Source organism: Capricornis sumatraensis, chromosome 23 (assembly GCF_032405125.1).
Source record: "Capricornis sumatraensis isolate serow.1 chromosome 23, serow.2, whole genome shotgun sequence".
In the NCBI taxonomy this organism is placed as follows: domain Eukaryota; kingdom Metazoa; phylum Chordata; class Mammalia; order Artiodactyla; family Bovidae; genus Capricornis; species Capricornis sumatraensis.
In genome coordinates this window covers 18427835-18453053 of record NC_091091.1, presented here as the reverse complement: position 1 = coordinate 18453053, position 25219 = coordinate 18427835, and the positions used below count along the sequence as shown (strand labels likewise).

At 43.1% G+C, this 25219-nt stretch overlaps 1 protein-coding gene across 1 annotated transcript in view; it reads left to right on the top strand.

The window, feature by feature from the left end:
- PIK3AP1 (phosphoinositide-3-kinase adaptor protein 1) overlaps positions 1–25219 on the top strand; it is a 120629-nt gene that overhangs the window by 63489 nt on the left and 31921 nt on the right. The window contains exons 5-9 of the mRNA XM_068961454.1: positions 1759–1901; positions 2424–2556; positions 5158–5354; positions 8226–8415; positions 21925–22020. Coding sequence (XP_068817555.1) covers positions 1759–1901; positions 2424–2556; positions 5158–5354; positions 8226–8415; positions 21925–22020 — 759 coding nt within the window. The remainder of the gene's footprint in view (positions 1–1758; positions 1902–2423; positions 2557–5157; positions 5355–8225; positions 8416–21924; positions 22021–25219) is intronic.

Here is a 25219-nt window from a genome sequence, read left to right as displayed (position 1 = left end):
AGTAGCCCCATTGACCTCCAGAAATTAGGCCTCATGTGAAGAGGCCCCTTTTTTCTTTACCTTATTGACAGCTGTCTTTATCAGTCATTGAGAAAAGTGACAAGCAAGATTTGGATTGGTTGTCATATTCTCTTGAAAGGAAAAAGAAGTTGTAGAAGCATACATGTGTGATGGGGAGGAAATGGATATAGTACAATGTTTACAAAGTTAACGTATTAACATTTTTTAAAATTAGAGAAAAATAGGAAAAGTAGGGATAAAGTCATCTGACACCCTACCACTAAGTCTTCTTTGCCTTTGTTCCTAATTTTTAAAAACATAGTTGTTCCAATAGAATCTATTCTCTTATATTCTTGTTTTCTTTATGTAACCTTAATTTATCCTGTCTCCATCCTTTTACCACTGTACTATTACATGGACTTTGAAACTCTCAATTTTATATATATATTTTTCTATTACAAAAGTAATGTGTGCTCAATATAGAAAACCTGGAGAATACAGTAACCATAAAAGGAAGTAGGTGGAAAATTACCCATATGCCCCCAAAGGAAATCACTGGTTTCTGTATTTTCCCACATCTCTGTACAAAACTTTGTCTTGTAACCAACTTTCGTTACCTGGAAATACACTGTGAATATTTTCCCATGTTAATAAATATTATTTTGACAAAATGATGCTTAATGGTTGCAAGGTAATCCAATGTGTAGATGTACCATAATTTATAAAACTAGTTCCTTGAATTGGACCTATATCTTAAAACCATAATTTTTAAAGCTGTATAATACTCAGCTGAATAGAAATATCTTTTAATTTTTCATTTCCTCATTATTGCCTATTTATGTCATTTTTGATTTCTTACTATCTTCTTATTATTTTAAATGATGACGTATTGAGCATCTTTATGCAGGTTTTGTTTCTATTGTGTTTAGCATAGTGTCCTAGGGATGGAATTCCTCAAACACAGGGTGTTTTTAAGGGTCCTGAAAGATGATGCTTAGTTGCCTTACAGAATATTACTACAGTCAAGTTTATCTGCTATCTCATCACCAACACTAGGCCTTGTCACTTTGAATATTTTTGCTAATTTAATATCTTTCTAAAAAGTAGTCCATTATTTTAATTTGCCTTTTTTTGATTACTAGTGAGGTTAAATATTTTTCCATGTTCTCTACTTGTCACATTTCCTCTTTTGTGAATCGAATCTTTGTGGTTGGTGTATTTTTAATTTTTTCTTTCCCCCTCAAAACCCCTTCCTGTGGTGTAGAAGAGAGAACACTCAGGGAGCACACACAGTAATGACTGCAGCACAGCAGGGGAATCAGTTCTGCTGGTGCGATGGGCGGAAGCGCGGGGTCCCACCGCCAGCATCGCCCCTGCCTCTGGTGACCACTGGCCAGCATCTCCCCCGCCTCTGGTGACCACTGGCCTTTATATAAAGTGCTTTCAATTCAGCTCTTCTTCCTGTCTGTTGTGACTCGGGGCCTGCAGTAGTGAGTAAAGCAGATGAAAATCTTCCAAAAGTTAAATTGCAGACCCAGTGCGGATAATCCCTCTGACATGGAGCTCTCCTATGTGTCAGTCTGCTCCCTGCTTCTTCTGCTCTGTCCCTCACTTCCCAACCCTGCAGTTCACCTCCAAACCCTTTCTTCCAATCCCCAGTTCATTTCTTCACCGTTTAAGTAATCCAGGAACACTTTCCCCTGTACTCTTCAAAAAAAAAAACCAACACAGTTTTATAGTATCTTTTCTTCCATCCAGACCTTTCATCTGGAAATGTTTCTCTGAAGATATATTCCGGGGACTTAGTGGTGTGTGACACCTTTATCAGCTATTATACTGACATGGAGGAGATTGGGAATTTATTGTCCAATGCTGCAAATCCTGTGGAGTTCATGTGTCAGGTAAGGATGATGAAAGGACCCCAGAGTTTTCTGTACCTGTGGTTTCTGCTCATGGTTCACAATCTGAAATCTGTTGGGTGGGAGATCGTTGTTGTTGTTCAGTTGCTCAGTTGGACTGTGGCATGCCAGACTTCCCTGTCCTTCACCATCTCCCAGAAGTTGCTCAAACTCATGTCCATTGAGTCGGTGATGCCATCCAACCATCTCATCCTCTGTTATCCCCTTCTCCTCCTGACCTCAATCTTTCCCAGCATCAGGGTCTTTTCCAATGAGTTGGCTTTTTGCATCAGGTGCCCAAAGTGTTGGAGTTCCAGCTTCAGCATCAGTCCTTTCAATGAATATTCAGGGTTGATTCCCTTTAGGATTGCACTGATTTGATCTCCTTGTTGTCCAAGGGACCCTCAAGAGTCTTCTCCAACACCACAGTTCGAAAGCATCAATTAAGGCAAAAAGATGTAACAGTATGAAAAGGGTGGGAGATAGCTAGATTTAAAATCTGACCGTCTTCACTTTTGTATTTAGGCCTTTAAAATTGTGCCCTACAACACGGAGACCCTTGATAAACTGCTAACGGAGTCCCTGAAGAACAACATTCCTGCAAGTGGGCTGCACCTCTTTGGAATCAACCAGCTGGAGGAAGAAGACATGATGACGAGTAAGTTGACAGTCAGAACTCAAGGAAAAGGCCACAGGTCAATTTCAGTTGGTCGGTTTCAGCATGCAGTCAGCCCGTGCTCATGCTTTCTACTGGGTCCTGCTCCTCCGTTCATCCTCTGAGAAACAGTCATGCTTCTCTGCAGCCTGGGATTCTAAATTATAAGCCCAGATATCTCACTCCCTTACTAAATACCCTCTGTGGCTCCCACTTGTCTCATCCTCTGAGAAACAGTCATGCTTCTCTGGTCAGCCTGGGATTCTAAATTATAAGCCCAGATATCTCACTCCCTTACTAAATACCCTCTGTGGCTCCCACTTGTCTTCTAAGGTCCAAACTGCTTAACCTTTCACAAGCCCTTCCCCAGGGGCTCCTGTAGTCTTTCTGCTCTCACCCCTTTCTGTTCTCTCCCTTGGCTTCTATGCTCTGCTCTACAGAAGGTATAAACTTCTTTTACCCAATGAAAGTTCCACCCTGCCTCTTGCTACCTCAACCTATGAGAGTACAGCTTCTTCCTCCCCTCCTCCTGCAGCAGCTTAGGAAGCACTTCCTCAGGTAGGTCCCACCGACATGCTGTAGGCTCCCCTAGCATGTGGGGTTCTTGTACTCTTCAGCTTTGTCTTTTTTGCTGGTCTGTCAGTTGGATGAACACAGGGCTGTGCCTGGTGGCTCACAGTAGGCACAAAACAATCATTTGTTTGACGAGGGAGGAGCAGTCTTGTGGGCATGTGTGCCTTGCTGGGAGCTGGGAGAACCACTTGCATGGGGGTGGTGCCCTGCACGGTGGACTGGATGCTTGTTATGGCACTTTTGCGGATGCTGTTTTTCCTTCACGCCACAGCTGCACTGCCCAGGAGGAACCCAAGCCTCTGGTTACTCACTGCCTGCATTTTATCCTTCCACAGCCTCTGAGAGCCATAAGGATGAGGTTATATTACCTTCAAGTCCATCTCCTGGGGGCATTTTCTTGTTGCCTCTCCCCATTTTCCTACTGTGGAATGTTCTTGCATCACTTTGAGCAGGTGTTAATATTCCCTATTCAGGCTCGGGAGAGAATATTTCATAGCTTGACAATCATGGGTGATCCTGGGGACGTTTTCAGACCTTCATTCCAAAGATTATATCCTGGTGAATAGGATGCTGGGCTTGTCTCTTCATTTTTTTTTTTTTTTAGATTTTTTTTCAACATGGACCATTTTTAAAGTTTTTATTGAATTTATTGCAGTATTGTTTTTGTTGTTTATGTTCTTTTTGGTTGCAAGGCATGTGGGATGTTAGCTCCCTGACCAGAGATGGAGCCCAAACCCCCGGCATTGTAAGGCAAAGTCTTAACCCCTGGACCACCAGGATGTCCCTGGGTTTGTCTTATTAAAAAGATACTTATACATATTTATGTATACACACACACATATATATATATAAGACATATGTATATATACATATATTTATCTGTTTATTTATCTACCACTTTGGGGCTTCCCTCATAGCTCCGTTGGTAAAGAATCTGCCTGCAATGCAGGAGACCCCGATTTGATTCCTGGGTTGGGAAGATCCCCTGGAGAAGGGAACGGCTACCCACTCTAGTATTCTGGACTGGAGAATTCCATGGACTATATAATCCATGGGGTCACAAAGAGTTGGATACGACTGAGTGCCCCTCATTTTCACTTTCACTTTGGGCTTCGAAATCAACTTTTATAAAAATTTAAAAAAGAGATTTGTCCCCAACTTCCCAACACAAACATGTCTGTTTCCTTGGTTGAGTTTGACTTGCTGTATCACGTATTAGTAGGTGGAGGGGCTTACGGGGACCAGTGACTCTCCGGAGCACTTTGTTTCTCAAAAATCAGAAGGTTAATGAACATCCTGGGGTTCGTGTATGTTAATAACATCACTCAAAGCCTGTCCTCAACAAAGAGCTCACTGAAAACCACCTTGTTAATCCTCCCAGGTCCCTTTGCGATAGTATGGAAATATTTTCTAGTTCAAAACTAAAGGTCATGGAATGTCTAAGTAACAGCCTCAGGATTACTTGGCACATGTTATGAAACTGGGCATAAGAGCTAAGAAGATGGATTTCCTACCCCTTGCCCCCCTGCCCCCCCACGCCACACAGTTTGCAGGATCTTAGTTACCTAACTAGAAATTGAACATGTGCCCACAGTAGTGAAAGCACCGAGTCCTAACCCCTGGACCACCAGGGAAGTCCCAGGATTTCTTTCGTTTAATCAGCATACATAAAGCGGTTATTTTAAAGTGTTCTGAAATTTGAAGAGATGTTCAAAACACGATCCCTGTTGCTCTTCATGGCTGCTTTTTAAAAAAAAACACTTAGAATATCCACATATTTTGAACTGGTGTTATTTCTCAGGATCCTCCAATCCTTTTAGAGAAAGGAGGCAGGATATTAATGATAGATTTGCTAATTAATTGACATACCATTTCTTCTGTCGTCTTCAGCAGTGCCCCAGAGGAAGCCAGTAGGTGTTAGGTCCATCAGCCAAGGAGCATCTGCTGGGTGCGAGGTCTCCAGTGTCATCTCCATGAGCATGGTGCCCTGGGCTTTCTCTGATCATTTCATTTTGCTTGACAATGTTTCAGATCAAAGGGATGAAGAGCTGCCCACTTTGTTGCACTTTGCTGCCAAGTACGGACTAAAGAACCTCACTGCCTTGTTGCTCACCTGCCCGGGAGCCCTACAGGCCTACAGTGTTGCCAACAAGCACGGCCACTATCCTAACACCATCGCCGAGAAACACGGCTTCCGGGACCTGCGGCAGTTCATCGACGAGTATGTGGTAAGGTCAAGGCGGGAGAGGCCCTGGGAATTGGAGATGCACCATGTGGTCCCCAGGGCTGCCTTTGCACCAAACATCTGGGTGGACTTCATCTCTAGCATGTCCTCATGTGCCTCTGCTGGCAGGGCCAGTATACGCGGGCTGAAGAGATGAGCCCTGGAATCATATGTTGTGCATGTGTGCGTTCAGTCATGTCCAACTCTTTGCGACCCATGGACCGTAGCCCACCAGGTTCCTCTGTCCATGGGATTCTCCAGGCAACACTGGAGTGGGTTGCCATGCCCTCCTCCGGGGGATTTTCCTCATGCAGGATTGAACGCGAGATCAAACCCCCATCTCTTAACGTCTCCTGCATCGGCAGGCAGGTTCTTTACCACCAGTGTCACCTGGGAAGCCTGGAGTCACATGGACCCGGGTCCAGTTTCCCTATCAATGCTTGTTAGCCACATGACTTTGGGCAAATCATGTATCCATACTCCTTCTCTCTCAGTTTCTTAACATGCAGGAGAAAGATGATAATAGTTCTACTCTTGGGATTGTTTTGAGGATAAAAAGAGATAATGTAGGTAAAGCACTAAGATCCACCCTCGAAGACTTTACAGAGACATCTGCCGAGTGAATCTGCTGAGGGCAGATGCCAACGCCTCTTTCCAGCTGCCTCCCCACCCACCTTCGAGGCACTTGGCAGGATGTTCCCAGCTGCTTCGCCCACCGTCAAGCCCAGGTTAACTGTTAAACTTGGTTCCTTGCTTAGCACTGACCACAGTAAACTCTGCATCTGAGGCTACAGGGCGGCCAGCCGTGAGGCCCCACCTCCTGAGAACCTCTCTCACTTTCTGAGCCTCTGCCTGTCTTCAGGTTTAACCGCTTCTCTAGTTTAGGAGCCACAGATCCTCCTCGATCATCAACTTGGGGGTCCTTCTTTGAGTGTAATCTCATCCTGTATCTTGGCCTTGATACACGCCCCCAAATTCCTTCCATTGTTTTGGAGGCAGATGCCCTCTGTGACTCCACCCTTTTCTGGTTTTCTTCCATTTTCACGATTCACAGCAGCAATGCGGAAATAGCTCAGACTCTCATATGAGGCTATGACCTCAAAAGGAACAATGAACACAATTTAGTCTTGTTTTCTACCTCCAGAAAGGAGTGAGCCTGACACCTCCCCAGAAACTTACCTCTCTGCTCTGGACTTGACAATCTACAAGGCAATGACTCACTGAGATATATAGAGAGGCCTCCAAAATTTGGGGAGTGATTAAATATATTGAATGAGTAGAATAGCATGCATGCTTATTTGGTGTATCATTGGCACAAATGAAGCTAAAAGGTACTTACAGTCTAGAAGCATTTACTTGGCTTCACTTTGGAGTCAAAAATGTATAACAGGCAGTGTTAGGCTTCCCTGCCAATAGTTTTTGTTAACAGCATACTGTGTTCATATTAGTGACCACTATTTATTGCATTTATTTGATTGGCAAATGTGTTGTCTCCTTGAGTCTTCCCCACTATTCTTTGAAGTTGACAGTATTGTTATCTTTCTTCAACAAAGGAGGAAAAGGACCTCAAAAGGCAGAGTAGTTGTGCCAAGGGCCCCACACTTGTCCGGGTGGAGATAGGACGTGAACCTCGTTGATGCTAAAGCTGGGGCCTGTTATCCTACTTTGTGTCATAGGGTCGTGGAAAGATGCTTGTCCAGTTTGCACTGAAGTTAATCTGGCTCACATTTGTAGTATCATCTTTGTTCTCAGACTATAATCCCTTCAACCAATGCATCTCCAGCTTTGCCCCGCAAAGGTCACCCCTGCATGTTGTTCACGATTCCAAAGAACCGTCCCATTTCCTCTTTCCACCATACCAAAACCGAAAGTCAGACTCTGAGTCTCCAACACTTCGCAGCTGTCACCTGGTCCGCTCCTTGGGGTTCATCAGGGAACCAATGCAGGGTGTCAAGAGCAGATTAGTGCCCTTGGGGTAGTGATGATGAAAGTGAGGATTTTTGTGGGTTGATGCTGAAATAAGGATTGTGAAACACCAGAGTTTCTTACCAGGAAAAGTTGTGCAGGGGTTTCAGAGAAGTCACCTCTCTGGCTTCACCACCACCTGGAGGCGAAATTACAAAAGGGGGCGGGTCTCTCTGACTTCAGTGCGTTTCACCCAAGACCACCTCTCTTTCTGGACACAGGATTTAAAACTGAGGTGGGCACTTTGGAGAAGTGTGCTGTCAAGCACTTTGGAGCAGCCTCATATAAGGAACAAGGACAGGTGAACCAAGTTCCCAAGGGACTTCTGACTATGCAGCTTAGCTGCCGCTCTGTTTAGCCCATTTGAATTTCCATCTGGCTAATCAGCAAAGGTTCCCCCTTTGTGTGCCGTTTGTTCCCATTTGAGGAACCACTAAGGTATGGTAGAAAAGTCAGAAGCCAGGACTGTGGATCCTTGAGTAAGGCATCAGATTTTTCTGAGCTTTGGTTTTCTCATCTGTGAACCAGAAGCAGCAGTGGAAAGGATGTCAGGATACACTGCATAAGCACATCCCTAGCCCTTCCCTGACACATCAAAGGCACTCATGAGAAGGTGGTAGATTTGTATCCTTCAGGCATTGGACATTTAACAGATGTCCCCTCGGAATGCCTAACTGCTCCTTGGTGTTGGAGGAAGATACAAAGGTGAAAACAAAGGACACAGAACAAAGACTTGAGCCTGGCTCCTCAAGAAGCGTTCAGTCTGGTGGGAAATACAGTCCTGCACACCCAGTTGCAAGCCTGATTCTTGTGAGCCTTTACCCGACTGCCCCAAGGCCACTCGCGCACCTGATGCTGCCCAGAGAGCCCAGCTGTGTCAGTGTGCCTGTGGGGCCCCCCTCTCTTTCAGGAAACTGTGGACATGCTGAAGACTCACATTAAAGAGGAGCTGATGCAAGGGGAGGAGGCTGACTCTGTGTATGAGTCCATGGCCCACCTGTCCACAGACCTGCTCATGAAATGCTCCCTCAACCCCGGCTGTGACGAGGACCTGTACGAGTCCATGGCGGCCTTCGTCCCGGCTGCCACCGAGGACCTCTGTAAGTCGCCTGGCTCAGTTCTGCCTCTGTCGTTCTGCTGACAAAAGCATTTCTTCCTTCTGCTCTGTGTGGGGGAAGTCCCTTGCTTACCCTTACCCCAACTCTGGAGAGATGAAGATCCCATTTTACACAAAGTTAGACAGGTCATCATGTACTATGACAAGCAGAATTGTTCTCCAAACTTCCTGCTTTGTTACGGGAAAGTTTAAGCAGGGGCCTGGAAGGCAGACTTGATGAAAAGTGTTGCGTTCAGATCCCAGAAGTGAAATCAGTGGCTTTTGACTCTTATCAGTCCCACCAGCCCCTTTTTTATAGCACACATTCTGTAATGCTCCCCATCCACTACGCTGACGTGAGATTGGTATAATATGACCTATCTATTAATACACATGAAATTTTTAGAAATCAAATATTGCCCTGATTGAAATATAGAAGAGAACTAGGAGAGGAATGCTCAGGGTACCTGCACCTGAGGACATGGTGTATTAGGCAGATGCAGTCACCTACTCTCTGAATCACTGGCACTGTCACAGTCTCAAATGCTGGCTGATATGTTCATTGTTTTGGTGATTTGGCTCCTGCCAGCAGTGCTGGCATCAATGCCTGGATTTTCCTAAATGGTGAGTGATTTCTCGCATTCTCCTCCCTATTTTTATAGTAATGGAATTCCTGGGAAGTTTAATATATATGAAAACCATGCAACAATACAAGTTGTATTTTATAAATGAAGTAGTTTAGCTTCTAGGCTCAGAAAGTTATGAAAACCTTTTTTTTTCCATTAACCTAATTTTACTGGATTAATGTATAATAAACTTATTTCCAAAATATCATATCTCCAGGACATGATTTTTTTTTGTAAATTGCTTAGCAAATTTTGCCCTTTTTTGTTTATCTTATTTTATTCAATAGCAAAAACAGCACATTCTTCCAAAAATTGGAAACAGAAATGTAGAACCAAGTTATTAAAAGTCTATGACTCCACTCCACCAACCACTATAGCACTTAAGTTTGGTAGAATTTTTTGCCCATATTTTTCCTTATACCTGCTGATATTAATTTAAAAAATATATACACATGTGTATATGTATAAACAGATCTGTACACATGTGTATAAATACATATCATAAGCAGTTATTTTTTAAACTCATGTGTGGGTCTAGTGAAATATTTTAAAGTCATGAGGGGCCCAAAATAGCGCTGTCCCCCTGCACTGAAGGTGTCGTCGCCTCTTTCTGCCTTCTGCTCAATGCCAGTTGTGTCCCTGTATCATAGTGACAACCCAAAACACCCTCACAGGTTTTCCAAATACCCTGTAGAGGGCAGTGCCACTCCCCTGGAGAACCACGGGTCTAAATAACATTGGATTTCAATGCGCATATCAGCCCTGAAGCAGGAGGATACACCCGGCCCTCTAGGAGCCTTCTTTTCATGTTACCATTATTTGCTATGAGATGCTAAGAACTCTGAAACACTGCCTACATCTTTGCTGTCCTTCCCACTGGTCTAATTAGTGGATTCAAGAAAGAGAAGACAAATACTCATCAACACATCTATCAGCTCTTTTGATGGAGGACTTTCTAGAATGAGTTGGATTGAGTATTGCCAACTTTCAGCCTGAGAAGGGATCTGGCCCATAGGGAGTGGAGCCTGATTTTCCCACCTATGGGCAGAGAAGCAGACATAGAGAGGGTGTTTTGGAGCCACAAATGTGGGCAGGTTGGGTGGCCAGAAGTGAACCTGATACTGCAGGGCCTTTGACGCTTACCCCAACACCTGGAAGGTGTGGTACTGTGGTTGTTAAGTGCCTGCCCATCAGACTGGCTGCTCCTCTGGGGGAGGGGAAGAAAGAGGGAAAGAGTGGTAGAAACTCTCTCCCAGCACCTGACTGGGAGGACTGGGGTGCTGATGGAAGCTCTTCCCCAATGAGCTGTGACCCAGCAGGGAGGTGAGGAGAGAAGGCATCATCCCCACTGCCCGCATCCTCTCCCTCCCTGAAACCTCTAAGCAGCCAGACAGGGGTACTCTTAATTACCTGCACCTTACAAATGGGGAAGCTGAGGCACAGAGAAGTTAAGCAGCTCTCCCAAGGTCTCACAGCTAATAAGTGATACAGCTCAGGTTTGAACCCAGGTCTCTCTGTCTCTAGGACTACATTCCTTACTCCGTGCCAGAGATTTCCATCTAAAGTCACAAATTTGTAGTCCTGGTTTCTTTTCAGAAAAACCATCCAGCAGCTCCAGCCAGGCTTCCTGTTTCTGTGGCCCAGATGTTGGCTCATGAAACAGCCTCTGGTGCCCTCTGGCCCTTGCACACCCATCCCTCTCTCCATGGACCCAGCAAGCAATTCTGGAGCGTTGGTGTTTCAGCCACTTACCACTCCCCATTGTTTGTGAGAAAACGGGGTGCAGGGGAGACACAGTCCTTTGCAATCTGGAACACAGGCCCATTCACAAAAGAACATTTGGAGAACAAGAAGTACCCCTGTGGGAAGCCAGAGACCACACATCAACATTTTCTGCCCTGGGTGGAGCAGTTGGACAATGAGAGAAGCCCCCACTTGACTGGCAGTTGATTTAGTGTCGACAGAGAGCCTTAACCCCTGTTATGCCTTTAGATGCTCCAGCACACTAATCCGCCTACCACATCGGTGCAGAGCTGGCGGGGACACTAAGGGCAGCCATCCCACTCCTCCTGGTCTACCAGGCCTCTCACAGCGGGAGCCCTGAGCCTCTGCAGCACTTTCCAAGGCAGCAGAGTGCTAGGGAGCTTGTCTCGTCTGCGGCCAGTTGGCAACTTGTAAAGTTACATGGGGCCAGGATAGGGTGAGGGGAGATTCTGGTTGCCTTGGAGCTAGCAGGAGGCCACAGACGGGCAGGCTATAAAATTTGGCTGTTTGGGGAATGGGCAAAGGAAAGCCAGTGCATTTTTCACTTTCCAGATCATATAAACTCTGAATTTTCTGAATCTAGATATGATTTGAGTTTCTGTCTGTGGTTTAACCTTGAGAATGACTACTGGCCCAGAAGCAGCAGTCACTGGGACCTGGGGAGGAACCACTCATTTTACTACCGGTGGCCAGCAACTCTAGGAGAGAAGGCAGGTTAGGCCATAAACAAGCAGGGCAAGCCGATCAATCTAAGACGTATGTTTATAACAGCAACCAGCACAGTTACCACTGGGAACATCTGCCTTTCGTGTCAGTGCACTGCTTTTATCTCTGCGATAAAATCTGTGATCATCCTGGGGCTTGGCGGATAATCATCTTCATTTTAAAGAGAAATGGGCGCTAAGGTGCCAAAACTAAGTAACTTTAAGTCCCGTCGAGAGAGAACTGGGTCAGGAAGCTGGGTCTGCAGACTCCCAGGGATCCAGGCTCTCAGCTGCCCACTGGGTTGGAGGACCCTCCTGGCCTGCCCTTCCTCTCACATCTACACTTGCCCGCCCTGGGACAGATACTTACAGGAGAGTTATTTCTAAATGGAATAGCGGAGGTTATCAGCGTCTCGCCTTGTTACAGTTCAACCCTAGAAACTGAAAATAAATATATTAAGGAAACTAGGCTGTGTTTATTCACAAACTGACTCACTGGCTCATTCACTCATCCGCTCACAGGACAACATGATGGGTGCAGCTAGGCCAGCTCATACCATTGCTCCAGAGTTCATCTAACTGTGTTGGGACAAACCTGCCCCTTTCTCTCTTTTAATTTTTATTTTTTAACAGCAAAAACATTTTGTATTGGGGTATAGCCAATTAACAATGCTGTGATAATTTCAAGTGAACAGTGAAGGGACTCAGCCATACATATGTCTATTCTCCCCCAACCCCTTCTCCCATCCAGGCTGGCACATAACATTGAGCAGAGTTCCATGTGCTCTACAATAGGTTTTTGTTGGTTATCTATTTTAAATCTTCCCTTTTCTGACTTTAAGTTTTGGAAAGGGGACAGTAATAAGGTCCCCAAAGGGAATCCAAATAACTACTAAGTAGGAAGGTTGTCAGAGAGGCTCCCAGTGTTGAATGAAAGGAGCTGGGGTGTTGAGTTCTGATCCTGAGATTTTGGGGCCCTTCCCCTGAACTTGTGCATGTGCGTGCATGCACACACACACACACACACACACACACACACACACACACACACACCCCTCACCATCGCTGTCTTTAGTTTAGATACGCTGCCACCAAGTGGTAGCTACGTGTGTTTGTTATCACACTTTTCAACTTTGCTCCCAATTCTCTTGAAAAGTTTGTGTTCAAGAGCCCCACAGATTTACACCATCATGTTCCACACCATACTATATAATAAATTAGTGTTTTTAGGGTAAGCTTATGGAAACACTACACGAAAGTTATGGCACAGCTCTCTCTGGGTGACTTCACTATCTGTTGATCTTTTTCTCATTTACTTCTTTGGCTTCTGTCTTTGCCTTCAGAGAATGGTACAGTGGTCCTGTCGGTCCTTTGACTTAGGTAATACATTTAGGTCACTTTGTTGAGGCTCTGGGTGCTAAGGCCTCAGGAGCCTCTTCTGGGTCCAGCTGTTTCCCAGGTAATCCACTTGCGGAGTTAGCGCTGCTTGAGTATCTCAGAGGATTGTCCTCCTCCATCAGGAGAAAGGAAAGAAAGGAGAAAGATGCGGTATCTTGCTACTGGAAACTAAACTCACACGTGTCACTCTAATCCATCCTAGAAGGCTGCTCCACTTCTGGGACTCCTGCTTTGAACCTTCCTCTTGCGCCCCTGCTCGCTCCACCTGGTTCTGTGGATCAAGTTTGCCTTCAGTTGGGAGAGCCAACTCAGCCCAAGCTAACGGCCCAAGCTGACTAACGCGCTGACTTCTCGTAGCAGCCTCCTTGGTAACTGGCGTCTTTGTAACACATCATCTCCAGTAGTGTTTTCTCTACCTGAGCTCTCTGGTTGCAGTCTCTCTCTGCCAGCTGGGTCCCCTCTGAGGTGGGGCATAGCTGGACCCAGTGAAGGTCCTCACAGCCCTGCCGTGTAAGATCTGAGCCCCCCTGAAGGACCATTTGTAAGCAGATCATTAAGTTACTGAAACATGCTGCCTTGCCCACCTGCGCACTTTTCTCTCAAGATCTTCCTTCCTGCAGCGGCATGAGTTCTTACCCGCAGGGAACTCACTCTGAGGCAGGGCTGGCCCTTCTTGTCCTGTCTGGGGCTGAAACTGACCTAGTGAAGCCAAGGAAGCCTCAAGACACTTCTGACATCTGTAGCTTTTCCCTCCTTTAAATGTACAAGAACTGTGTTGCAAATATAGGCACTTAGTGAAAGAGCACTGGATTGAATGTTTTCAAGTTAAACTCCTCACCACCAGCAGCGACCTTGCCCGCCTCTGCAGCTGCACAGCTGTGGGCAGGCCTTCGTCAGGGCACTGCCTACAAGTCAGTTTGCAACTGGACATGTACTTGCTTCTCTGGCTACCTGCTTCTACTAACATTAGCAAGTATCATCCACAGGCCCTACACCACAGACATTTGATTATTTCTTGACTTTGAGGGTTGCCAGAAAATAAGAAGTCATCATAGATATTGTGGTGTGAAATTGTTTGTCAACATTACAACACAAGGACTTCACTTCTCCAACAGGTGGTAGTGAGATATCTGTGAGATGCCCCCAAAGGTGGGACATCTGTGGCCGCTCCTGGCTGCCCTTTTTTTTTTTTTGCTTTGTCTCCATCCATCTGCCCGTGCTGGTCCGGCTGCCCACGTTGCCCTTCTCTTGTCTCAGCTTGGAAAATGCCCAGATCCCTCCACAGCCATGTATTCATTTGCTTCTTCCTCGTTAGTCTGTTCACTTTCACATTCATTCAACAACAGTTATCAATCCACTCAAGTGTTTAAGTCACCGCACCAGGTGACAAGGAGTCAGCAAATAAGCCGGTATGGTCCCTGCCTTCTAACACTTCCCTTCTTGTGGGAGAGCTGGTTATTAAACAAAGAGACTGCCTGCTGCTGCTGCTGCTGCTGCTGCTGCTGCTGAGTCGCTTCAGTCATGTCTGACTCTGTGCGACCCCATAGACGGCAGCCTACCAGGCTCCCCCGTCCCTGGGATTCTCCAGGCAAGAACACTGCCTAACTGAACATATAACTACAAACTGTGACTGTGCCGCAGAGGAAAATGACATGATGCCCTCTAGAGGGTAGCTAGTAGAGAATGGATCTTAGCAAGTCATAGTACCCATGGCACCCCACCAGCAAACTGACCTGTGAACTCCTTCCTGCAAGGCAGAGGATATGTGTGCTCACCAGGAGCACCGCATTGAGGCCCTGCTTGTCTGCTAAGAAATTCACAGAACTTGACACACTGCTTCTCCTAAACCTTTCATGTTAGCCTCTTCGTTGTCATTGCAAATCACCTCTCAGTCTCTCTAATTTCAGACTACAGTTCGCCTCTCTCTGTCCGTGTGTCTCCATCTCTGTGTCTCCCCTCCACAACTCCCTCTTCCTCTCTCGTTGTCTCTCTCCTTCTCCTTCTCCCCTCCTCTGACTCCCACGTCTGCATGTGTGTGACTGTCTCTTTCTCTCTGTCCCTATTTCTGCCTCTCTGTCACTGTCTCTCTCTCACCTTCCCCTCCCTTCTCCGTGAGGGTATAGGAAGGTTGGACTTTCCTGTTGACGTGGTCAGTCATAGCCATCCTTCTACCTGTGTGCAAATAGAACCAATCAGGTTTCAAATTTGTTTGTTTGTTTTCAACTCTTTCACCATGCAGCTCCTTGCTCTAAGCCTCTTTTCTATTCACAATAGCACTTGCGGGGGTGGGGCTGGGGGAAGCCTTTGGCCAGCTTTCAGGGTTTGAGAGCCTTTCCAGAAGAACAGTCACTCAGTATCTGATATTTTACTGTATTATATACTCAGATTAGGTTTTCTATTAAATTAGTAACACATAATCTGGATGGAGTTTCCACCGCGGCTAAACAATCTAGATTTATGTCCCAGGAAGAGTATCACATGAGCGTCTTTGAAAATTCATTATTGCTCTTGACTCGTTCCTTAATTAAGTGCCTGCCTGCCTTCACTCATCTGTTCAGCTTCTTTCTTCCCAGGAATGGTTTCTCTGGGATCGATTCCTGTAAAAAACTATAGTGTAACTCTGCAGCTGGCTTTCCCAGAAGGAGACTGTGGCCCCAGAATCTCCTTGTTATTGTTTTGGGTTGGGTTTTTTTTTTCCCCCAATGAAATGAAAGAACTCTGCATTTTTTCCTTAGATCAGCAGGTTTCAGCACATTTCAGTTTATTTTTAACTGACCAGTGGTGAAGGTTAAATGCTTAGAATCTGAAGTACAAGCCCTGAGCATCCAGGGATGCAGGATCTGTTGCTGTCGCTGTCCTTTTCAAACTGTCCTTTGTCTGGAAACTGACTTCATTCACCTCTAGAATTTCCTATGTATTTCAGTTACTCATGTGTTACTGTATGCTTGGGTTGTGTGCACACATGGGTTGTCAAATTTAGAGTCTGAGGGTTTGAACTGTCATTAACTTGAAACAACCAGGAGCTTTTTCTTTTCTTTGTTCTTACGAAGGTAGTATCTGCTACTACTTGGACTTACTGCCTAATACAGCTATGGCAAATAGTGTTTTAAAAATAATTTCCACATCAGGTAGCTGGTGTTGAGGTCCTGGGAAGCTGTGTTGAGGAGGATCCTGAGGCCACAAAGAAGGTAGTGATTGAATAAAGATATTTACCTTGAATACAGAGTAGTGGTGTGGAGGCCAGTGTGTATCTGCTGTTCCTTATCTAATTTAAAGATTGTTTTGTTTTGTTGTTGTTTATTTGCTAAATCATGTCTGACTCTTTTGTGACCCCATGGACTATAGCCCACCAGGCTGTTCTGTCCATGGAATTTTCCAAGCAAGAATACTGGAGTGGGTTGCCATTTCCTTCTCCAGGGGATCTTCCCAACTCAGGGATCAAACCCGCATCTCTTGAATTGGCAGGCAGATTCTTTACCGTTGAGCCACCAGAATAGCCAATTCAAAGATACTGATGCAGTCCAGCAGTTAACACTTCATGTTTTCACTGCAAGTGGCATGGATATGATCCCAGGTCAGGGAAATGAGATCCTATGTGCCCCACCGTGTGGCAAAAAATAAAAGTACTCATGACAAACCTATGTGATATGTACTATTATTGTTGCAGAAAGCTTAGTTTCTCTGTACACCAGTACTAAATCAGATCTCAGAGACAGAGTTTTGGGTGAAGTAGAAAAGGATAGCTTTATTGCTTTGCCAGGCAAAAGAGGACATAGTGGGTCAATGCCCTCAAAACCAAGTTTCCCAACTTGGAGAAGATAGAGGTTTTATAGTAAAAGTGAGAGTGATCAGCTTGTGAACACTCTTCTGACAGGTTGGTGATGAGCTAAGTAGAAGTCAGCATTGTCAACCTTCAGAGTCAACTGGCCTGGGGTCTACATGCTTATGGGCAGCACTTCTCCCACCTGGAAGGAGTTTCAGTATCTGCAGAAGAGCTCAAAGATAATGTTGTATGTATCCATTGATGGGGAAACAGGATCTTGTCCCAGGGCTCTCTTGACTGTTTCTCCCTGATCTCACATCTCCACCCTTCCCTGATTAACAACTGCTTGAATCTGCCATTTGGAACTCCAGGAAGGTAATGGAGGCTGAATGAAGGCTGTTTCCTATAATCAATGAAACTGGGGCACAGAAAGGCTCTGTGCCCAGGAGCCCCACAGGGCCCTGCAAGGTATCATTATCACCATTTTAGAGACAGGAAAACGAACCTGAGAGGAAGTAAACAACTTGGCCCAAGATAACCGTGGGCAAAGAGTTAATGTAACAGCTTTCATTTCCCTTCTCCAGGAGAATTTGACCTTCATTGACTTCCGCTCTGTTACCCTGGTAACCTGATAAGAGCCATCTGTCAATTATGTCTCTAGGCAACATTGCCTATGATAAAAATGACCCCTAATTGGTTGGCAAATTGCCTCTGGAACTAGGAGGAATTGTATGTAAACTATAAATACTTGAAAAGGGCACCATACTGTGGGCTTCCCTGAAGGCAGTGTCTCTGGATGCCTCTTAAGGGGACCTTGGAAGCTGTGCCTCAGGAGGTGCTGATGTAACTCAGGAGTTGCGAGATGCTGCTCCTCTGAGACACCAGGACATCACCTCCACCTGCCTGATATGGCTCTGGTTTCCTTGCATGAGAGTTGCAAGACTGGCCAGACACTCCCTGAATGAGGAAGGCTACTTGGTACTGTCCTGCTGGTCTGTATCCTCCAACCTTCTGAGTAGGTTGGCGCCAGCATAGCTCATGGTCATTTCTAAGTCCCAGTGATCAGCTGGATCTCAAAGTTGGATCTAGAAGTGAATTGGCCCAGGGTGTTGCAGTCCTGCAGTCAGAAGTGGAACAACCAAAATTGGAACCTATGCATTCTGACCCAAATGCCCATATCTGTCACCATCCAACTAGGGTGCCTCAAGGAGGAGAAATAATTCTACAAATGTCTCAAGACTGATGTTTATCTGATCCTAGTTTGTCTACTTGCAAAACTATGCCCTTAACCACCAGTGAAGGCGTGATTATAGAATAAAAAGATGTGTTTGTCACAGGTAACCCTGCCTCGTTCATTGAACCCATGGAGGCATGGCTCACAAGACTTCCCAGAAGGTGACTTGATAGTGTAGGCGGACAAGAAGGGGTCAGTGTAGGTCATTCCCAGAGCGTGAGCTTGCATTTCTTCCTCTCCTTTTCTCATCTATTTTCCTCCTCTCTGTTCTTCTCCTTTCAAAAAATAAAACAAAAGGAACTTTTGAACTACTTTTAGATTTTGAGAAAAGTTGCAAAAATGTTACCCTTCCTGTATGCCTTTCATCCAGATTTCTCAGATAGTAACATCTTACATAACCACAGTTACTAAAGCTGTGCAATGAACATTGGTGCAATACTGCCAACTAAACTCTAGACCTTGTTCAAATTTCACCAGTTTTTCCCCAAGGCTCTTTTTCTGTTCGTAGGTGGGACTAGATGCTGATCCTAGAAAGGAAGCCACAGTGTCTGCTGTTGTTCTGACAGTTCCTCAGTCATTCCTCCTCTTGGATACTTTGGAAGAACACCAATCAGTTATTTTGTAGAATGCCCTTTATTTGGGTTTGTCAGATGCTTTCTATGAGTGGACTGGGTGAGGTTATAAGTTTTGAGCACGAATACCATAGCGTCCTCCTCCATGCATTGTATTAAGGGATCATGATGTTGATATGTCTTATTACTGGGCTCATTCTTTTCTTCTCTCTTTCCTTTCTTAACTTCTTTCTTTAACTCACAAAAAACTCAGCACATTAAGATGGGGTCATAGTGCCAGGACAGAAGCCCTCGTCCTTATTCTAGAAGTGTGAGAGATCCAGCCAGGGATGCTCTGGCTGCCTTCATTTTTCTTCTACATTTTGTTTTTCTAACTCTTTGTAGCTCCTTCAGTTTTTCAGCTGTGTCTTGAATATGGAAATCAGTTCTGTCATACTGAACTTTGTTAGTGAAATAGCCAGGCCATGCGTGACTCTTTTACTACTGTCAGTGGGGGCGACCGATTATACGTGTGAGGTTTGCACTCTGGTGTTGCCAGCCTGGGAGGTTTGATTATTGGTGATCGAAACTGTCCTGATGCTGCTCTACCCTCACCAGATTCTTAGAGATGCTGGAGCCTGAGGGGGCTGTGGTTCCTGGAGGATGCAGCACTGGGTGTAACAGAGCCCAGTGATAAGCCCATCCTCATCTCTAGGAGTGTCTGATGCAAGCAAGTCTTTCCTACAGGGTCTTTTCCTCTATATTTTATTGCTTTGTGAATTAGGAGTTTCAAAAGTTGGCTGGGTCAGGGTCAGGCAGCTGAGGGGTGAAGGGGTGTAGGGATAGGAGTGGGGAGGGTAGAGGAGGGCCCTGTGACCAGCAGGGCACATCTGTATGGCATGTCTTTCTAACTTCATGGGGAACTACTGCTGCTAAGTCACTTCAGTCGTGTCCGACTCTGTGCGACCGCATAGATGGCAGCCCACCAGGCTCCCCCGTCCCTGGGATTCTCCAGGCAAGAACACTGGAGTGGGTTGCCATTTCCTTCTCCAATGCATGAAAGTGAAAAGTGAAAGTGAAGTCGCTCAGTCGTGTCCGACCCTTCACGACCCCATGGACTGCAGCCGACCAGGCTCCTCCATCCATGGGATTTTCCAGGCGAGAGTACTGGAGTGGGGTGCCATTGCCTTCTCCACTTCATGGGGAAAGTGTTCCATAAAACCGCAGTTAAGCAATTTAAATAGAAATCTCAAATAACCGGAATTTCTCTCCTCTTCATTTTTAAGAAATGGATTGTGAGTTCTTATCTGAAATTTATTTTTAAAATACTTCTAGGTATGTTTCAGGATCAGTACAGTTATCCTAATCTCTACAGTTTACTTTATAGAATGCAGTGTTGACCAGATATGTTCACTGAGTTAACAGTTTTCACATTTGGAATCACAGGGCTTTGGACTAGAGGGTATCAAGGTAGATTATATTCAATGTAATGTATTTACTACATTTATTTCAAGAAATATTAAACTGAAAAAGTAAAAAAAAGGAAAGGAGTCGGAAAAAAGATTCATCAAGAGTATATATTTCTTTTTTTTCTTTTATCTCAGATCTTTTTTTTTTAAACTACATATTATATCCCCCTATGAGCCCCTTCTGGAACCTAATTGTACTCCCTCCCAGAGGTAACCACTACCATGAATTCAGCATTTATCCTTTCCAGCATGTTAGCAAGTTTTCATATGTTTATTAGATATTTATGAATTCATGAACCACATGTAGTATCATTTTACAGGTCTTAAAATTTATATAAACTACTATATATACTGCAAAGTGCCTTACATAAAATACTTTATATAAAATGCATTTATATACTACGAACACCAGTCTGCAACTTTTTCACTCGATATTGTGTCTTGTTTTATGGTCACAAAGTTTATATTTTGATTATCAAAAGATCGTCAAAGTTTGAAATAAGGTCGAGTAAAAAGCTATGCTATGTAATAATGCCATATCTGCTCACTGGAAAGTTTAAAAATCAGTATTTTTATAATTATACCAATAACCTGGTAATTGACAGGTGAGCCATAATTTATTTTTTAATAACCTAAAATTATTTTTGCTTTAGGAATCTAATTGTACAGTCTTGATCATAATTACCTAGACCTTAAAGTGTTGATAGGGTTTTTCTCATATATGAATGCAACACAAGCCACTGGGTAATCTGGAAGACAAAGAAAAGTGTAAGATAGAAAATCAAATGTTCACAGTCTGAATTGCCCATGATCTCCATATACTAATTCAGAAATAGTCACTATACGCATTTTGATGTATTTTTTTTCCAGGCTTTCTTCTGTGTACGTACAAATATTTTGTTTCAAAACTAGAATTATGTCATGTGAAGTTCATTATCCTTAACATGATTTTATGAACATGAGGCCTCTTTTCAGTGAACATTCTTGGGAAATGTGATATAAATATAAACTTTTCATACAGATTTACCAGATTGTATTTAACGGATCCCCAAAGATTAAAGTAGTAGGAAACAGTATATTTATGTATAGTGATTAAATTCAAATGATGTTTTTTCTCGAAGCATAGTATTCAAATTACACATTTTGCCTAAGGAAACAAATCCCCAGTAATTGTATGATATGACTTACTGAATGCAAACTCTTGATAATATCAAAGCTCTACTTTCAAACACAAGGCTGTAATTTTGCTCCCAAAATGCATACTTCAGAGTCATAAAGTAACAGCTACAGCTGGTTACTCAGGTTTAAGTAGAATCTGCTACAGTAATTGAATAGTTTTCACATAGTTTTGGTCTCCATGGGTTTATGCTTAATAGTGAAAAATCAAAGGTCTGTGAACTTCCCCTTATTAATGACCAATTACATGGATGACCTAAAAAGAGTTTGTTTATGAGATGGTACTAGAGTAGCTCCAATACATGCTTTTAACTGTAACAAAATGGTTCATAGTTTAAATAAATTACAATTTATCTATTCTTTGTTGTTTTTGCTTCTAATTTTTTTTTTCTGTCATGCAAAAGACTACAATTATATATTTAAAAATTAAGCCTATTCTTTCCAATGCAAATGAGCATATCTATACCTTTTGAGTCCTGTAGTCCAGGAAAGGGCCTGAAGATTGTAAATATTGTTTTCGTTTATACCCAATACTTACTAGGTAGCCTTACAGAGTAGGTAAATTAAATGGATGCATGATTGCATGGATCCATGGATGCATGGATGATTAGATGGATGGATGGATAGATGGATGGTTTAATCAATCCTTGAATCTCTTAATTTGTCAAAACTTGTATTGGACTGGCTAAAAAGTTTGTTCATTTTCCATAAGATGTTACACAAAAAACTGGAACAAACTTTTTTGGCCAAACAGTGTATCCATTTATAAAATGTCTTTGCATGTGTGGAAGAACAACATATAAATTCTTAGTCTCCTTTTCCTTCTAGATGTTGAGATGCTTCAGGCCAGTACATCTAATCCAATCCCCAGGGGTGGTTTCTCTCGGACTACTAAAGACTCTATGATTCGCAAGTTTTTAGAAGGTAAGTTGCACCAGTGAACAGGAAAGCAAAAAGAAGGAAAAAGAAACAAATGTAGACATTGCCTGGCTACCTATGAGGGTTGCTCCACTCAACAAATGTACATGGACCGTGGTGTGATAGGAGACCCATGAGCTCCCCCATCAGCCTGTTACAAGTAAGCCAGAAGTTCCCACCAGTGGAACCATTGCTTTGGGTAAACAAGTTGCCTTTAGCAAGACCTGTTTTGAAATACACAGGTTCATTTTTATTTGACCAAAATTTCATGAGTACCTACTATAAGCAGAGAACTATTTTAGATACTGGGCTAGGGTCACAAAGGAAAATAAGATATGATCAATACCCTCAAGAGACTTTGCTTTCTGGTGAAGGAGGAGAGCATGAGGGACATACATAGGTTAAAGGTTGCATTAAAGCAAGGCTGTATTGTATAGTGATTTTATATATATATATATATGCCAGTTTTCCCACTATTTATGAAGAAATTGTCTTTGCCTCCCTTTGTATTCTTGGCTCCTTTGTCATAAATAATTGATCATATAAGCATGAGTTTATTTTTGACTTTTGATTCTTTTCCATTGGTCTATAGTGGTCTGTTAAGCATCTGCCTACAATGCGGGAGACCCAGGTTCGATCCCTGGGTCGGGAAGATCCCCTGGAGAAGGAAATGGCAACCCACTCCAGGACTCTTGCCTGGAAAATCCCATGGACTGAGGAGCCTGGTAGGCTACAGTCCATGGGGTCGCTAAGAGTCGGACATGACTGAGCGACTTCACTTCACTTCACTTCATACTGTTTTAATTACTGTAGCTTTGTAGTATAGTTTGAAATCAGGGAGTATGCTACTTTCAGCTTTCTTCTTTTTCGAGATTACTTTGGTTATTTGGGGTCTTTTATGTTTCTGTACACATTTTAGAATTATTTGTCCAAATTCTGTGAAAAATGCCATTGGTATTTTGATAGAGGTTGCATTGAGTCTATAGATTGCCTTGGGGAATATGGTCATTTTAGCTATATTGATTCTTCTAATCCATGAATGTGGTATATGTTTCCATTTGTTTGTGTTGTCTTCAATTAGTTTCATAAACATCATAATGTTCAGAGTACAGATCTTTTACCTCCTTGGTTAGATTTATTCCTAGGTATTTTATTCTTTTTGATGCAGCTTTTAATGGGATTGTTTTAATTTCCCTTTCTCACAGTTCATTATTAGTGAATGCAACAGATTTCTGTATATTAATTTTGAATTTTGTAACCTTACTGAATTCATTTACTAGTTCTAATAGCTTTTTTATGGCATCTTTAGGATTTCCTATATACAGTCTCATGTTATCTGCAATCAGTGACAGTTTTTCTTTTTCTTTTCTGATTTGGATTCCTTTTATTTCTTTTTCTTATGTGATTACTATGACTGGGACTTCCAATACTATGTTGTATGAAATTGTCTTGTTCCTGATCTTAGCAGAAATGATTTCAGCTTTTCACCATTTGTATGATGTTAGCCATATGATATGGCCTTTATTATGCTGAATTATGTTTCTTCCATACCCATTCTGTTAAGAGTTTTTAAAAATTATAAATGGATGTCAGATTCTGTCAAAAGCTTTCTGTGCATCCATTGAAATGATTACACAGTTTTATTCTTTAATTTGTTAATATGACATATCACATTCACTGATTTGCAGATACTGAATCTTTTTGCCTCCCTTGGATTAAACCCCACTTCATCATGATGCATGATCCTTTTAGTGCATTGTTGAATTCCATTTGCTAATATTTTGCTGAGGACAATTTTGCATCTATGTTCATCAAGGACATTGACCATAATTTTCTTTTTCGTGGTGTCTTTGTCTACTTTAGGTGTCAGTGTGATGCTGGCCTCATAGATGAATTCAGAAGCATTCCTTCCTCTGCAAATTTTTGATGTGAACTCTTCTTTAAATGTTTTCTAGAATTTACTTATAATCTGTCTGGTCCTGGACTTTTGTTTGTTACAAATTTGTAAAGTTACTGCTTTGGTTTCATTCTTTTTAAAAAAAATAAATTTATTTATTTTAATTGGAGATTAATTAGTTTACAATATTGTATTGGTTTTGCCATACATCAACATGAATCTGCCACAGGTATACACGTGTTCCCCATCCTGAACCCCACACCCTCCTCCCTCCCCGCACCATCCCTCTGGTTCATCTCAGTGCACCAGACCCAAGCATCCAGTATCATGCATCGAACCTGGACTGGCAATTCGCTTCATATATGATATTATAGTCAGTTTCATTCTTGATAATTGGTCTGTTCATATTTTCTATTTCTTCCTGATTAAGTCTGGGAAGATTGTATGTTTCTAGGAATTTATCAATTTCTTCTAGATTGTCCATTTTATTGACGTATAATTGTTTGTAGTAATCTCTTGTGATCCTTTGTATTTCTGTGATATCAGTTGTAACTTCTCTGGTTTCATTTCTGATTTTATTTATTTGGGACTTCTTTCTTTGCTTCTTGATGAGTCTGGCTAAATACTTATCAGTCTCTATTTTATTTATTTTTGCTCTTATCTTTATTGTTTCTCTCCCTCTACTAACTTTAGGTTTTGTCATTCTTTTTCTAATTCCTTTAGGTGTAAGGTTAAGTTGTTTACTGGAGACTTTTGCTTCCTGAGGTAGGCCTGAAGCTTCCTCTTAGAACTGCTTTTGATATGTTGCCTAGATTTTGGATTACTGTGTTTCCATTTTCATTTGTCTCTAGGTATTTTTTATTTCCTCTTTGATTTCTTTGGTGATCCATTGGTTGTTTAGTAGAATATTGTTTAGCTTCCATGTTTGTTTTTTTTTTTTTTTTTTGCAGTGTTTCTTGTAGTTGATTTCTGGTTTCATCCTGTTGTACTTCGGAAGATACTTGATACAATTTAAATCTTTATAAATTTATTGAGGTGAGTTTTGTAGCCTATCATGTGATCTACCCTGGGGAATAGTCCGTGTGTACTTCAAAGTGTGTCTTCTGCTCCTTTTGGATTCAATGTTCAATCAGTCAGTCAGTCAGTTAGTTCAGTTGCTCAGTCACATCCGACTCTTTGTGACCCCACGGACTGCAGCATGCTATGCTTCCCTGTCCATCACCAACTTCCGGAACTTGCTCAAACTCATGTCCATTGAGTCAGTGCTGCTATCTAACCATCTCATTCTCTGCCGTCCCTTTCTCCTGC